Source organism: Populus trichocarpa, chromosome 2, assembly GCF_000002775.5.
Source record: "Populus trichocarpa isolate Nisqually-1 chromosome 2, P.trichocarpa_v4.1, whole genome shotgun sequence".
NCBI classification, from domain to species: domain Eukaryota; kingdom Viridiplantae; phylum Streptophyta; class Magnoliopsida; order Malpighiales; family Salicaceae; genus Populus; species Populus trichocarpa.
Window position 1 is genome coordinate 1988431 of NC_037286.2, and position 16301 is coordinate 2004731.

The 16301-nt window shown below is 32.7% G+C and overlaps 2 protein-coding genes and 1 pseudogene across 2 annotated transcripts; 2 read left to right on the forward strand and 1 right to left on the reverse strand.

Annotated features, from left to right (window-relative positions):
- Positions 1–86: 86 nt before the first annotated feature.
- On the forward strand, positions 87–3517 carry LOC7490991 (oryzain alpha chain-like; annotated as a pseudogene).
- Positions 3518–4387: 870 nt separating this feature from the next.
- On the reverse strand, positions 4388–5600 carry LOC7479711 (uncharacterized). The gene has a single exon (XM_002301974.4). The coding sequence runs from the start codon at positions 5434–5436 to the stop codon at positions 4582–4584; it is 855 nt and encodes a 284-aa protein (XP_002302010.1). The 5' UTR covers positions 5437–5600; the 3' UTR covers positions 4388–4581.
- A 5695-nt stretch (positions 5601–11295) lies between these two features.
- On the forward strand, positions 11296–12623 carry LOC7471930 (thioredoxin H1). Its single transcript, XM_002300702.4, has 3 exons — positions 11296–11664; positions 12072–12194; positions 12316–12623. The coding sequence occupies exons 1-3, from the start codon at positions 11578–11580 to the stop codon at positions 12454–12456; spliced, it is 351 nt and encodes a 116-aa protein (XP_002300738.1). The 5' UTR covers positions 11296–11577; the 3' UTR covers positions 12457–12623.
- Positions 12624–16301: the final 3678 nt, after the last annotated feature.

A 16301-nucleotide genomic window follows, 5' to 3' on the forward strand; every position in this document is an offset into this window, starting at 1 on the left:
TCTCATTTCAATTTAGGTTTGAGTTCTTAAATCAAATTCAATCAAGTTTTAATTAACAACTATATAAATTTATAAAAAATTATATAATGTGCAAAATATGTGTAATTTTATAATGTACAAAAAAATCCTGGACATGAAAAGGAACGATATTTGGTGAATGATTATGATTGTTATAATTTATGTTTGTTTTATGTTTTAAAAGTATTTTTATTTTAAAATATATTAAATTGATATTTTTAATTATTTTAATATATTAATATTAAAAATTAAAAATCATTTTAATATATTTTCCTGATAAAAAATATTGTTAAATGTAACATCAAACACAAAATAACCTGCTGCGCCCGGCAAAGTATTAAGCAATAGGCCGGTATCCCACTTCCACGACCCAGTATTGGTCAACAGTGAAAAAAAAAGAAAAAAACAAAACGAGAAGAAGAAAAACCATAATTATCCACTACCTTTTTATGTTTCTATTTTTTTAGCACATGCCTTGCATATATATTATTCAACTAGTATTTTTTTAATTTCTAATACATTTCTTAAATTTATTTATCAGGGAATAAATTCTATTATTTATTTAATAAATATGTTTTATTTATAAATAATTTTATACAACTTTTAACAATCATAATTAAATTTATTTATTTAGTTTTTAAATCATATAAAATAATTTTATCTTGAATTAAGTAAATATCAGATACATAAATTGAACTATGCTTAAAAACTCAAATATATGTAGCTCTTAAAAATGATAGTTACATAAAGAATTTTACTTAATATTATATTATCAAATACCCTTTTCACTTAAACAGTACTTTCAATTACAAGTAACATAAATCTAATTAATAATAGCTAAATGAATTGCGACATGCTATATCTCATTAAATCATTATTGTTATTATAAAATTCATATTATATAAATCATATATATGAACTTTATTGTTTATCTTAATACATCTACATCTTTTTATTATTTTAATCAAGTACTATTCTCAATTTTTATTTTCTAATATATGAGTTTTATTGGTAAAATTACCCTCTGAAATAAAATTATATTTAATAAAAAATAAATTAAATGATTATAAAAATTTTCAAAATATATTTATCTGTATGGTTAAATCAGATATAAAAATTAAAAATATTTTTATAATTAATTAAAAATAATAAATAAATTATTGATATAATTGAGATATTTATTATTTTAATCAAATAAAAGAATACTTTGGAGTTTGGAAGCTTCTTACCGTTTCACTTTTTTCTGTTTGTTTTTGTATTTTAAAAGTGTTTTTGATAAAATTTAAAATTTTTTATTTTTTTATTAATTTTAAATTAATATGTTTTTAGTGTTTTCAAATCATTTTGATGTGCTGATGTCAAAAATAATTTTTAAAAAATAAAAAAATATCATTGGCATATATTTTGATACGAAAAATTATTTAAAAATCAACCATAATTATACTACCAAACAAATCCCAGTCAGCACGTGTACAAATTTTAGACATGACCTTGTGCTTTGAATGAAAAGGAAAGTTCCTGTATAAAATAGCCATGCTTCACAACTTGCATGGCTCTCCATGTCTCTAGGAAATCCAATCCAACAAAACCTCGAAAGTGAAAAGTCAACTTTTTTTTTCTCTAACAAAAAGGAACTTCCTTTACACCTTTGCGTTCACTCTCCTTCTCTCCGTCCTTTCTCTTCTTCTTCCTCAGACATCTCTCAGCTCTTTGAAACATGGTGCGAAGAACATGGCAAAACATACGCCTCGCGGAAGAGAAGTCTTATAGACTTAAAGCCTTTGAAGACAACTATGATTTTGTTAAAAAACAAAAGGGTAATTCTTCTTATACCCTTTCTCTCATGCCTTCGCTGATCTAACCCATCGTGAGTTCAAGACTTCTCGGCTGGGACTCTCTGCTGCTCCTCTGAATCTTGATCAGCGAAAACTAGAAGGTACCTAGTTGGCGATGTCCCTGCTTCGATTGATTGGAGAAAGAAAGGGGCTGTGACCAATGTCAAGGATCAAGGGAGCTGTGGTACGTTAGTAATGGGCTTGACGTAGTGATCATAGAAACACTTTTATGATTTTAAGTTCAATAATGATGCTTGATTTTATTGGATAGTGCATTTGCTTTGCTATATCTTTCAGATGTGAGTTTCTTGTTTGATGAATGATTAGCACAATTATCTAGTAGTCAAGCTGTACAGGAGAGGGTTTTGAATTTGTATAATCGAATTGCTGTCATAATATAGCATAATGGCTAACGCTATTAGGTGCTTGATGTTTCTTTACACGGTGTTCGATCTTGTTGCTGGGGGCCTCATCTTCATCTTTGAAAAAACTTAATCGACGCCAGGAAAATATTGAAGTTGGCTTATAGGAAATGGTTTTAGTCTGTAGCTTGCCCTCGTAACTACTCCTATTGCTTTTAGTTATAATTCTGCAAATATACTTTTACTGCCTTCTATTTTGTTGCTATTGATTTTTTGTAATATCCAGCAAATATTTGTGTTTTGACTGAAAGTCTACTAATTTACACCATTGTTGATTGCGAGCACTAACTTTTATTCTAGCTTAAATGTGTTACTATTTTCCTACAAGTTATTTTATCATCCCTAAATTATGTATGCTACAATATTTGCTGCCTGTCCTTAGCTTGGTATAGAATTGCAGATGCAGCTGGTTTTAGTGTATTTCAGAACAGCCTTTCGGTTTGGAAACTGCTCAGTTACTTCAGAACTCGGTTTTTCTTAATGTACTTTAGAACTAAATCAGCTGCTGTATTATCTAGGTGCTTGTTGGTCGTTCTCAGCTACTAGAGCCGTCGAAGCCATTGATAAATTGTCACTGGATCTCTTGTTAGCCTTTCGGAACAAGAGTTAGTTGACTGTGATAGAAGTTTCAATAGTGGCTGTGAGGGTGGACTCATGGACTATGCATTCCAATTTGTCGTAAACAACCACGGGATTGATACTGAGGAAGATTATTCCTATTGAGCACAGGATGAGACCTGCAATAAGGAAAAGGTGAGCTTTATTTTTCCCGTTTGCGCTTGCTTTGTTCAGATTCTTCTCTTGCATATGCATGTGTATGTTCTTGGCTGCTTGGCATGTAGACTTTTGTAGTGTTTTATTTTCAATATGTATGCTTTGCCTTATTGTATTGCAGTTGAAGAGGCATGTTGTGACTATTGATAAATATGTTGATGTGCAGCAAAACAACGAGAAACAGCTCTTACAAGCTGTGGCAGCTCAACCCGTGAGTGTGGGTATATGCGGCAGTGAGAGAGCATTTCAGATGTATTCAAAGGTTGGTCCTTGTGGCAATATGGCTGAGTAGTGAAATCTGTAAAAGGAAATGTGATTATGATTGGAAGTGTTCTGATCATTTTGTGTGATAGGGGATTTTCACTGGCGCATGTTTAACGTCTTTGGATCATGCTGTATTAATTGTAGGATATGGGTCAGAAAATGGAGTGGATCCTTGGAGTCGATCCTTCTGTATTGTTCTATTAAGTTCAATTTGAAGTTCTTTTCACATGACCCGAATTTATTTTGGTATTTTTCTTTAGCTGTTGGTTCTTGTCTGAAAAGGCCAGCTTGTTTGTTCAGGTTTAAGCTCTAGTACTTGGTGTTGGTGAACATTAGTCTATATCTCAACATTGTATACCATAACAGAGTTGCCTAAAAGGTATGAAGCACTTGTGGCATGCGACAAGAAGCAATGCGGGTGTAGGGTTTTCTGTATCCGTCAAAATTCATCAAAATACAACCATAGATGCAAATTTAGATGGTGAGATGAAGAGCTATAGTTCATGATGCACCAACATATAAGTCTCAAAATCCTCTGGCCAGAAGAATTGCCTTAGGTAACTAATAACTTGTAAGCCTTTCAAATACATGAAAACTAGCCTGCTAGAAACATTATCTACATCAGAAAGCTTGAGATGTTAGCTGCATCATTTTTCTTCATTCAACCTGGAAACTGATACAAAACTATGCCGAATTTTGTGGTCCAAGTAATGCCACATATAGTTCTTGAGCCACTTACAAATTGTGTTATGCAAGAAGAAAGTGCGAAGAAAGATGCATCTTGTAGAGCGTACAAAACTTTTGATGGACATCGCAACAAAGCTCTTACCCTCCAAAGCTAGTTTCTTTGATAATTAACTCAAATGCAACAATAAACAACACACTGCACACAAAATTTTATCAGAAATCATCTAGAACATCATGATTATCATTGTTGGAGTTAAGCAGGTCAATTCCATACAAACACTAGCTCGCCGTGCTAAATCTGACATGATCAACATTAACTAATGGTTTTTCAACCTTCCATAGTTCTATGATTAGCAGAGCATGAGCAGAGCACAACACATGTGAGACTAATCACAAATCACTCGAATCCAAACTATTAAGTAAACAATTACACATCACATTACCAGTTAAACAGCTTTCCCTTATGAGCAAAAATCTTAATCATTTTATAAAATATGCACAGTTCAACATCTAAAAAAAAAGGCAGTTTCTTGTGTATAAAATTGCCAACACAGTCAAACACCAAGCATTGATTACCTACACTATGAAGAGGGAAAGGCATCTTTAACAGCAGAAGCAGCAGACAAGTAATTAAGTGTGTTCCTCAAAGTCTCCTTCTCCCTCTTCAACCTCGTCGCGGTATCCTCCAATTCAAGCAAGGCCTGCTGCTCTCTCGGAGCTCCCTCAAAAGTACTTCCTACGAAGAATGAAAACGGAGTCGGGAACAAATTCCGTCTCAAATCCTGCGCTTCCTTTTCAGGCTTCCCATTTAACCTATTCGACAATCTTATAACGTCCTTCATGTGCGTCTCCACTTCCGTCGCTAACGCATCCACATCCTCCTCCCCTGACGGCCTGTCCTCCAGCCACGTCACCTCCGCGACAAGGTAAGGTTTCGTACGGACTATATTGGTTACACGAAACCGTTCCTGCCCTTTGCAAATGAGGAAGAATCGATCATCAACGAGGCGTTCGTGCTTGATGATTTCACCGACGCAGCCCACTTCGGCGGTGCCGGAGACGGCGTCGGAGAAGATGACGCCGAAACGGAGGTCGGTGCGGAGGAGGGTGTGCATCATAATGCGGTAACGGAATTCGAAGATCTGTAGAGGGAGGATTGCGCCTGGGAATAGAACAAGCGGGAGTGGAAATAGTGGGAGTTCAACGACGTCGTCTGATTTTGGATGGTTTGTGTTGTGGTGTTTCTCGGAGAATGATGAGGCCGAGCATTTTAATGAGGCGGCTCGCCGTTTTTGGCGGCCACTGTGGAGGAGCGAGTCAAGTGATGATGACAATTTGGAGAGGGAATTGAGATTGTTAGGGTTTAATGAGGAAAGAGCGGTGGTGTTGGGTTTTAACGAGGGTTTGTGAGTGGAAATTAGCTGTGGAAGAGCCATTTGGGGAAGAATGTCGAGGGACGGACACTTTAGTTCGGTTCGATTCAGTTCAGTTCCATGAGTAAAATGTATTGATTACTGGAGGTTGTTCGATGATGATGTGTTTTAATGTGATTATGGTGTTTGAAAGCTATTGATTTCTGGGGATCTGGTGGTTTTAAGAAGAGGGGAGGGAAGTGTGGATAAAATGGAAGGGGTAGGATGGGAATTTGGTGGTGTGGTAAGGAGTTACCCACGTGGGAGTAGGGTTATCCTGTGCTTGGCAGTTGGGGACGTCAAAGGTGTCATCCCAGTGGCTGTTGTTAGCCAAATCGTTTTCAATTGAAGAGAAAAATCTGTGTTTATCTTGTTGGTTAAGAGGTCAGTCGTTAAAAAGCATATTTATATAAGATCCGGCCTGACCCGGTTCATCAAGTTAATTCATGGACTTGTTGATTTGGAAGCTGCTTTAACGGGGGTCCCCGAGAAATCTAGGCTTTTCTATATATAAAAAATAACGCTAGTTTTAACTTTTTTTAAAAAAAAAAATCAAGTTTAGATTATTAGATTAATCTAGAGTTTTAAATTAAATTGATATTTAAATTGAATTTTATATCTATAATTCATGGTCAAGGAAAAATGAGGGTCATGTGCCGCATGGATTATTATTATTATTGACTGCAATGGACCAAATTAGACCTCCATGAAAAATCGGTATCTAAACGTACGAGATTGAATTTTAGAAATTTTGTTTCCCATCCATCACTCTGGTATTTAATATAACATGAGAATAACAAAATAAACTAAACTAAACTAAGAGAGAGAGGAAGGAAAAAAAAAAAGGGGTGCAAAACAGTATTTTTAATGTAATAACATTTTTATTTAATTTACGTAGATTAATATAGTAAAAATTATGATTTCGCTACTCGATTAAATAACATTTGACTTTTCTGATAAGGTAATATAATCTTTTTAAAGATTCTATAAACAATTAAAAAAATATTATATGCCTCGTGTCTAGGGATAATTCCAGTTTTTTATTTTTTTTTTAGTTTAATGTGGGTGTCCGGTTCAGCTTGCGCGCAACTCGACTAATCCCACGGGCCCTAAAGTTAACGACCATGTAAACCTCCAGTGGCCATCATATGAGCAACCACAGGGCTCGAACTTGAGACCACAGAGGGAGCAAACCTCTTGATCCCAAGTTCTTACCACTGGGCCACCACCTAGATGGTTCAATTTTTTATTTTTGAATACATAGCTAGATTACTTGAATACTCTTAAAGTAAAACAGTAACAACAAGTATCGAGTCAATGGTTATTTTTATGTCACACGAGTTGTGTTTTTTTTTTTTGTTATTTATTGTTTTGTTAATGGTATTATGGTTTTTTAACCAATATTAAATAATATTAAATTTTTAAAAAGTTGTTGAAGTGAGTGTTGCATACACTGACACGCGGGAGGTGCCTGCGACTTTAGATGGCTTGTATGGCGCCTCCCGGTGGTAGAACCTTCCCTTACGCCGTGTTGTTTGATGCACTGCTATGTCTACTTCCTCTTGGTATGACCCGTGCCGGCAGAGATTGGACGATTTGTCGTCGGTCAATCTTTTTTTTTATTCTTTTCTTTCTCTCCCCCGTGAATTGCATGTTGGTTTTCTTTGTTTTTTATATCTCCACTACGATCCTTTTTCTTTTAATTTTTTATTTTTGTCCCTGATCCTTTTGTAAAGGTTTGAATTCTTTTTAGTCCAATCCTTCAATTTCAATTCATCACATATTATTTTTTTTAAATTCAGTCCTTGTTCTCTTGATGTTTTATTTTTTTTCTTAGCCCTTTCATACAAGTTTTATTGTTTTTTAATTTCATCATTCAATCCAAGTTTATGCTGTGTTATTTTTTTCAATTTGATCCTAGTTCTTTTAGTTTTTTTTTTCATTTTGTTGGATTTATTGTTCTTTTCAATTTAACCTTTAATCAAAAAAAATTTCCTCTTTATTTTTAATTTCTTATTTTTGTAAAATTTTTATTTATTTTCAATTTAGTCCTTTAATTTTAATTTATCATATATTATTTGTTTTCGATTTGATCCTTATCCTTTTTACTTTTGATCTTTTTTTTTTTAGTTCTTTTATAAAAGTTTTATTAGTTTTCAACTTTATCATTCAATTCAAGTTTATGCATGTTGTTTTCTTCAATTTGGTCCTCATTCATTTTTTTTTGTTAGAATTATTTTTCTTTTCAATTTATCTCTCTAGTAAAAAAAAAATAGTTGCTTCTAATTTATTTTTTATTTTGATTTTCACCCGCATTCTTTCAATTATTATTTTTTATTTTATATCCTTTTTGTGTGGTTAATTTATTTTTCTGTTTTATTCTTCCATGTTTTAATTTGTCGGGAATTATGCCTCGCTTATTTTTCATATACGGTGCTTCCGATTTAATGACTCGGGTCATGAGTTTAAAAAGTTAATATGAGCCAACATATTCTTTTTATTTTATTTTATTATTCAATATTAGTTTTTTTTAAAAAAACAATTGTCTCGTGGTTTTCTTCAAACATTTTTTATGTCGGGTTATCTTAATATAACGACCCAGACCATGGATTTTGCGGGTTAACTTAAGCTGACTTGCCTCTTATTAACCGGTTTACATGTCTATTATGTTATCTTTGGTTGACTCGGTTTTTTTTTTCCTTTTTTTTTTTATCTAATTTTGTAACTCCATTGATTTTTTCCCCCCAAGGTATCTTGTTTTTTTTTTTATAGAAAAATTGTCTGTTTACTATCGTTTCGTTTAATTAAAATGAAACTAATATATTAAATATGGTCGATACTACAACTCAAATCATTGATTTCTCTGAAATACATTTGTGGCACTTAGACATTGTTTTTTATGGGAAAAAACATGGACCCATGGCGTAGCGCTAATCATGCCTAGTTAGATTATTCTGGAGACTGGATCTATATAACAATTCATATTATTATTATTATTATTTAATATTCAATTTGGTTTAATGAAACGTGTGAGAAAAAAGAAAATATAAAAAGGAATACCCTAATCTAGTCTAATTTTGCATCGTTGTTAGAAGTTAATGAAAAGAAATTAGAATAAGAATTGAGGAACACGGACTTTGGCGATGGCTTAAACTTTGATATGTGGATTTCAACTAACCTAACCTAGTCCAATTTTGTTGTTAAGAAAAAAAACCCTCTAAAATTCTCAGCACGCAGCCGCAAGTCAAGAACCATAAGCGGGGTTGTGGTTGCATAATTAAAGCCCACTGTTTGAAGCCCAGTAAATCTTAGGCCCAATCCATTTTAACCACAATAGGAGACCAAGCAAACTGGAGAAAGAAAGCACACGATAAAATCCACTCAGAAAAATCTGGCACGTGGGCACTTTGTGATGCACATGGGCGTATCAGCAAAATAATGTTCACTAAAATTAATTTAGATACATTAATATTAAAAATATATTATTTTAATATATTTTTAAATAAAAATATTTTAAAACATATCTTATATATCAAGATAGGCATGAGAGCCGAGTGTGCGTTGCTGTCATCCAAAAATAAATTCAACTAATTTATAAAGTATGTTTAGAATAATGTTTTTTAAAATTTTTAAAATATTTTTTTATATTTTTAGATGGTTAATATATTAATATTAAAAATAATTTTTATAAATTAAAAAAATATTATTTCAATATATTTTTAAATAAAAAATATTTTAAATCATAACAGTCTTAAAGGGCGTTTGGTAACGAGGTTGCATCTGCGTTTTAAACAAAACGCAGGTGCAACCTGTTTGGTAAAGGAAAAAAACAGTTTACTGTTCATGGATCCTACAGTATTTTTGCGTCCGAAACGCAGGGGAAAAAAAAGCAAGCGAATGCTGCTTCCTTCACACTGTTCATGCTTAATTAATCAGCATGAACAGTGTAGCCAGCTCCACTGTTCCGGTCGGACCGGTTCCGGTTCAAAGCTCAAAATGCATTGAACCAGGTTTGACCCGGTAAAATAAAAAATAAAAAATATTTTATATTTTTTAATTGTGCTTTATTCAAAAAACTAGTGTTTAACTTTATTCAATGACAATACATAAATTAGACAGAAATCGCTTGATGACGTAGTATTTGCAGAATTTGATCGCAATCCCAATTTTATTCCTGATTATATTTTACCTGATGTTGTTGCGCGCTTAAGAAACAAAAAAAAAACTGTAGTCGTTGTCGGATGTATTTCATACGTGATGGAATTGTAGATAGTTTAATGGAATAATAAAAAATATTTTATATAAAGTATTATTTATTTTATGATGTAATAACAATAGTTCAATATATAATATTTAAATTAAAAACCATCAATATTAATATATATTTTTTAAAATTATTTTATAACCTCAATTTCAAAAATATTATTAACCAAACACATTAAACTACTTTTTGCTCAACCTCAATTTCAACCACAGTTTTAACCAAACATATATTTTTTTAAACCAACCTCAACTAAAAGTACTTTTTATAAAACAACTTTTTTCAAACCACAACCGCAACAGCTACCGCAATACCAAACACAAGTACTTTTTATATTTTTTCAAACCAACCTCAATTAAAAGTACTTTTTATAAAACAACTTTTTTCAAACCACAACCGCAACAGCTACCGCAATACCAAACACAAAGAGTGTTTGGTATTGCGGTAACTAAGGGAGCGTTTGGTATTGCGTTTGTACCTGCGTTTCGTCCAAATTTGAATTTTTTTTTTGTGCTAAAATTGAGTGCGGTTTGTACTTTTTGGATCGTTTTGATGTGCTGATGTCAAAAATAATTTTTAAAAAATAAAAAAAATCATTGGCATGCATTTCGGCACGAAAAGCTATTTGAAAAGCACCCGCAATCACACTGTCAAACACGCTCTAAACATATATTTTTTGAAAGCAACCTCAACCAAAAGTACTTTTTATAAAACAACTTTTTTCAAACCACAACCGCAACAGCTACCGCAATACCAAACACAAAGTTGTGTTTGGTATTGCGGTAGCTGTTGCGGTTGTGGTTTGAAAAAAGTTGTTTTATAAAAAGTACTTTTGGTTGAGGTTGCTTTCAAAAAATATATGTTAACTGTAGTTGAAATTGAGGTTGAGCAAAAAGTAGTTTAATGTGTTTGGTTAATAATGTTTTTGAAATTGAGGTTATAAAATAATTTTAAAAAATATATATTAATATTGATGGTTTTTAATTTAAATATTGTATATTTAACTATTGTTATTACATGATAAAAGAAATAATACTTTATATAAAATATTTTTCATTGTTCCATTAAACTATCTACAATTCCATCACGTATGAAATACATCCGATAATGGGTCATTGAATAATGTTAAATACTAGTTTTTTGAATAAAAAAACAATTAAAAAATAAAAAATCATTTTTATTTTTTATTTTACTGGGTCGAACCTGATTCAATGCATTTAAAGTTTTGAACCGGAACCGGTCGGACCGGAACAATGTATGCTACACTGCGTGAACAGTGTATGCTACACTGTTCATGCTAATTAATTGGCGTGAACGGTGTATGCTACACTGTTCATGCTAATTAGAGCTTGTTTTGCAGTGTGATTGCGGGTGCTTTTCAAATAACTTTTTGTGCCAAAATGCATGCCAATGATGTTTTTTTTATTTTTTAAAAATCATTTACGATCCAAAACGTATAAATCATATTAAATTTTAACAAAAAAAAAATTTTAAATTTTTTAGGAACACAGGTTAAACCGCGTTCCCGAACGTTTCATTAATTAGCATGAACAGTGCGTTCCTGCATCCCGAACATAAATTTACATGGATCCATACATAGCAAACTGTGTTTTTTTTTAAGCTTGCATCTGCAGACGCAACTCTCAAACACCACCATCGTATCTTCTCGTTCACACAGCCGACAAGAAAAACACAAATTCCTCGTGACGTATAGGGATACGTCACGTGCACCCGTCGCAAGTAATCCCGTCCCCAATCCTCTATATTCTAGTAATCGAACAATCCGAGGCTCTCTCTGTATATATAGAAGAGCCTAGTCATTCCACTTCTCAAGGCTACTAATCAAAACACTCAAAACGGGAAAAAAAGGAAAAATATTTGGTTGCTTCAGTTTCGGTAAGAGAATGGCAGAAGAAGGACAAGTGATTGCCTGCCACACCGTTGATGTCTGGAAAGAGCAATTCGAGAAGGGAAAAGGGACTCAGAAGCTGGTATTTAACCATTTAATTAATGGCTTTTTTTGGGATTTGCCATTAACCTTTGGTGTTGTGTTTGCCATTAAATTGGGATTTTCCCCCTCTCTTTCTTTTTATTTAGTGGGGGGTTTTGTGTATTAAATCTACATGGACTGTATTTTCTTCGTGGAATCTTTGATTTTTCCCCAATTTAATTAATGGGTTTTTTTGGGTTGGTTTTATTTTCCCTGAACAAATCACCTGATTTGATCGCAATTTTGATTTAAAGAGATTGAATCTGGGTTTTGATTGATTGAAGTCGGGTCTGAAGTTTTCATGGGTAAATTGGTTAAGACTTGTGTATAAAAATGATGTATCTGTCTAATTTGCTGGCCGTACGATTCTGTTTTATCTGGATTTTTCTAAGAAACTTGCTTTTACAGATTGTGGTGGATTTTACTGCTTCATGGTGCCCTCCATGTAAATTCATTGCGCCAGTTTTCGCGGATTTGGCCAAGAAGTTCACCAATGTCACCTTCTTGAAGGTGGACGTGGATGAATTGAAGGTAAAAAATCATATGCCGTTGCCTGCTTGATGCTAAGTGAATGACATGAGAATCTCGTGCCTAACCGTGTTTTTTTTTTTTTTTTCTTTCTTTCTAATTGATGTTACTGTATGTTTTGCAGCCTGTTGCTGCGGAGTGGGAAGTGGAGGCGATGCCAACTTTTATTTTCCTGAAAGACGGAAAATTAGTGGACAAAATTGTGGGTGCTGATAAAGATGGCCTCCCAGCATTGGTTGAGAAGCACTCGGTTTATACTGCATAATGGGTGGATGATGTATGTTCCCCAGTAGTTTCCGATGTCCTTCTGTCAATGCTTAATTATGGATCATATGCATGTATTTGGCATGTTTATTGTCTTGTGTTGAAGTTGTTTCTCGTGAGAAGCTGGTTTGCAATGTATAATAAAGTCCAGATGATCTTGCTTGTGTAGCTGTAAAGCTGTATCTTCTTTTCTTGGGATGTGCAAGACTCTTGTCATGCCACAGTGTTGACTGTTAGAAACTGGCTACTGTTTGTTTATCGTTTTGTCGGTGTGACCGGTCCCTTGGCAACTTCTGTATTGATTAAAATTCTCTGTGGTACTTAGTGGTGGGGCTTGTTCTCCTCCTCCTCCTCTTCTTTACCTAGATTCGAAATACCTGGATTTTCTGGATTCGAACTTTATTGTGAATGCATGTTATTGTTTTATATGTTTACTGGGTTTGTAAGATGTTCAGTGAACTGTGAAATTAGCCGCGGTACGCGCAAGCTGGTCCGGACATCCACGTAAATTAAAAAAAAAAAAAATTCTCTGTGTGGGCATGAGAGCTCAACTAATTAGGATTACTAATTCAAATTGCATGAATTTTAAGTTACATTGATATTAATTTTAAAGTTTATGGGAACAATCCAAGCTACTTCATATATCTATATTAATAATAATAAAAAAAATGTCTCTGCGAGGAGAATGACGCCTCTAGTAGATGCATGTGACCCCGTGATCAGCCACCTCCATTTTCCATTAATTGCACGACAAACCAAAATTGTCATTACCCACAATTTCCTTTCGATGGATTCAGCATCCTACAAGACCTTTTAATTCCGCAAATCAGGGAACTGATAGAAAATTTTAGAAACCAATAAATCCTCGTAGAGACTTCCGTTCTGTTGCTTGTTGGTTTCGCTGCTTGAACTTATTCGCCGTCGTGGTTGTCCAAATATCTTTTCTCGAGAATTGCAGGTTTTGGCAATTAAGAGATGTGTCTTCATTCACAATTTCACATCCTGTTTTGAGACCTGCTTCAAGAGTACATAAAACAGATTTATTTTTACATATAAGATACTGATAAAACATAACTTAGTACAGTTTAGTGAAAAAAAAAACAATTAAACCAAAAAAATAAAAATAAAAATTAATCGAAAAAATGAAAGAAAATCTAAAAAATATTTATTTCTGTTTAGTTTTAGTTTTAAAAATCTAAAACCAATTAAATCAAATTGAAAAACAATAAAAAAAGAAAATTGTATAAATATAAACTTTTCTTCGAATCGCAAAAGCCAAATCAAACTCAGCCGCCCTCCTCCCCCAAGCTTTCTTTCAATCTCACTTCTCCCTTTCTCTCGTTTCTACGTTTTCTTTTCTTCTGCACTGGAAATAGATGTAACAAGGGTGACGGTGAACTTGTGCCAAGTGCCAACTGCCAACAACCCTTAAGTGAAACTACTTGCAACCTATTTATTTTTTTAGATTATTTTAATATATTAATATTAAAAATAATTTTTTAAAAATAAAAAATATATTATTTTAATATATTTCTATAAAAAATATTTTAAAAAATGACTGCATCTATAAAACCGGCTCTTAATTATCCTTGTAAAGTTATTGGCTCATCCACAGTCACACTCTCCATAGCACTGTCAAGGTAGTGAATGGCATTTAAATAGCTGTCTATGCTTGAATGAAATGCAATACCAAAACAAGAAATCTGACTTCACAAGCCAATAACCTGTGCCATTTTCTAAAGTGCCATGAGCTTTAGAAAGCTTTCTTTTTCCCATCTTATTGTCAGGCAGTGGGTGTTGGTGTTTTGCCGCCGTGTTGTGGTGGTAGCTGGTGCTGGCAACAATTAGTGATGACAAAGTGGAGGATGATGGGAGGTAGCGAGGAACATAGTTATTAAATCTGATCCGGATCCGATAGTTAATTTGAATTAAGACCTGATTAAAAGATTTTGATCGGTCACCAAGTCATCCAAAGTTGATTCTCAATTTAATTTTTTACTGGGTTTTATTTGGTTAATCCAAGTTTTTAACTTGATCATTCGAGTTTTTACCTTCTCTTATTTTATCTTATGCATAACTCAATTTCAATTTCAGATCCAAGTCAACTCACCAGGTTGGATTAGGTTTTAAAATTATGACAAGACTTCTAAAGAGAGTGTGCTGGAGTTTGGTTTAAGATGGTCTTTATATTTTAGGAAAAATAGGGGCTGAACATGAAAATAATGTGTATTGTTGGTCTTTTAGGAAAGGTTAAAGATGATGTCTGTGTATCTTTAGTTTGTTGGAGAAAAAAATGATGACTGGTTTAATTGTTTTTAATTTTTTATGGTTAATAGAACCGAATTGAAATTAATTGGTTTGAACTGATTTTAATTTTTAATTTAAAAAAAATCAAAGGGGCTAATCACGGATAGAAGGGAACAAAAATAACATATATGTTTGGTCTTTCAAGAAAGGTTGAAGATGATGTCTTTGTTTTTTTGGTTTGTTGGAGAAAAAATGATAGTTTTTTCTAGTTTTTTACTTTAACTAATAGAATTGAATTGAAATTGATTGGTTTGAACTAGATTTAGTTTTTAATTTAAAAAAAATTTTAATTTGATTATTTTTTAGATAAAAACAGAATGAAATTAAAAATTAAAATGTCATCTAGAACGGCATTGAATGAGAACCTTAATAGAATAAAACGATATATTAGAATATCAGCTCTAAACAATGGTAAGTGTCTACTTTTACAAGGTTCCTCGTGGATTAGTGGATTCTCTCCTTTCTGATCAAGATGGGAATAAATTTCCCAGCACTAAACAAATTCGATGCTGCCTATAAAAATCTACCTACACCATGTCTTAAACTTTGACAGAAAACTCCTCACATTGTCATTTATACTGTGTTTCCCCTCCTAGGATCACAATGGTAAGTTGCCATCATTCAAATATTTCATTTGCTTAAATTTTGTTGGCTTGTGATAATTTATCAAGACTAATTAATTGCATATGACAGGGTTACGAAGGATATGGCAATAGCCATGTTTCAGTTGGACCAATGGAGGGCAAAGCGAGGCGCGGTGGGACGGTGGAGTTTACAGCACTGTAAGGCAAGTGGTGATCTGCCATGGAGCTGCTATCGATTCCATTCAATTTAAGTATAACGAGAGGGGGTCCTCTGTGTGGTCGGAGAAGCATGGTGGAACTGGTTGTTTGCAAACAAATAATTATCAGCTGTAAACGTCATACTAATTTGCTTAACAAAATCTAGAATGCTTTTCCAAGTAGAATTCCGGGCTCAAATTTGCAGGTCAAGCTTGATTATCGTGATGAATATCTTGTTTTTATTATTACTGTTGGTTTGTTAAAAAGTAGGTTTTTTTAGAAAAATGATTTTTTTTAAAAGTGAATTATTTCTCGATGTTTGGTAGTGTCATGAAAAATAAGTTGGAAAATACTTTACAGTGTTTGGTTATGTCATGGAAAATAAACTGGAAAATCACTTATTAATGTTTTATTTTTTTTTAAGTTTATTAAAATAATAAGAAACAAATCTTACAAATTAAAAAGTTGAATGAGAATGAAATTGAAAAAAATATAATTTTATAAATTATCTCAAATAAAATAAATAATATTCAAAATAATAAGGATTAAATCTAACAAATAAAAAAATTAAAAGATGATGAAATTAAAATAATAATAATAATAATAATAATAATAATAATAATAATAATAATTTCATAAATTATTTCAAATTTTTTTTTTGATCGAAAAGTATTTTTGTTGATAATTATCTCTAAAAAATTATTTTTCGTGAAATAAACATAATTTGTTGTTTAGTGAAATATGGTACAGTCCTTGT

Bases quoted from the DNA above. Each gene is read 5' to 3' on its own strand.
- LOC7471930 (XM_002300702.4), top strand. From the start codon at position 11,578: ATGGCAGAAGAAGGACAAGTGATTGCCTGCCACACCGTTGATGTCTGG. The intron at 11,665-12,071 runs GTATTTAACCAT...TTGCTTTTACAG, and splicing joins GAAAAGGGACTCAGAAGCTG to ATTGTGGTGGATTTTACTGC. The intron at 12,195-12,315 runs GTAAAAAATCAT...TATGTTTTGCAG, and splicing joins TGGACGTGGATGAATTGAAG to CCTGTTGCTGCGGAGTGGGA.
- LOC7479711 (XM_002301974.4), bottom strand. From the start codon at position 5,436: ATGGCTCTTCCACAGCTAATTTCCACTCACAAACCCTCGTTAAAACCC.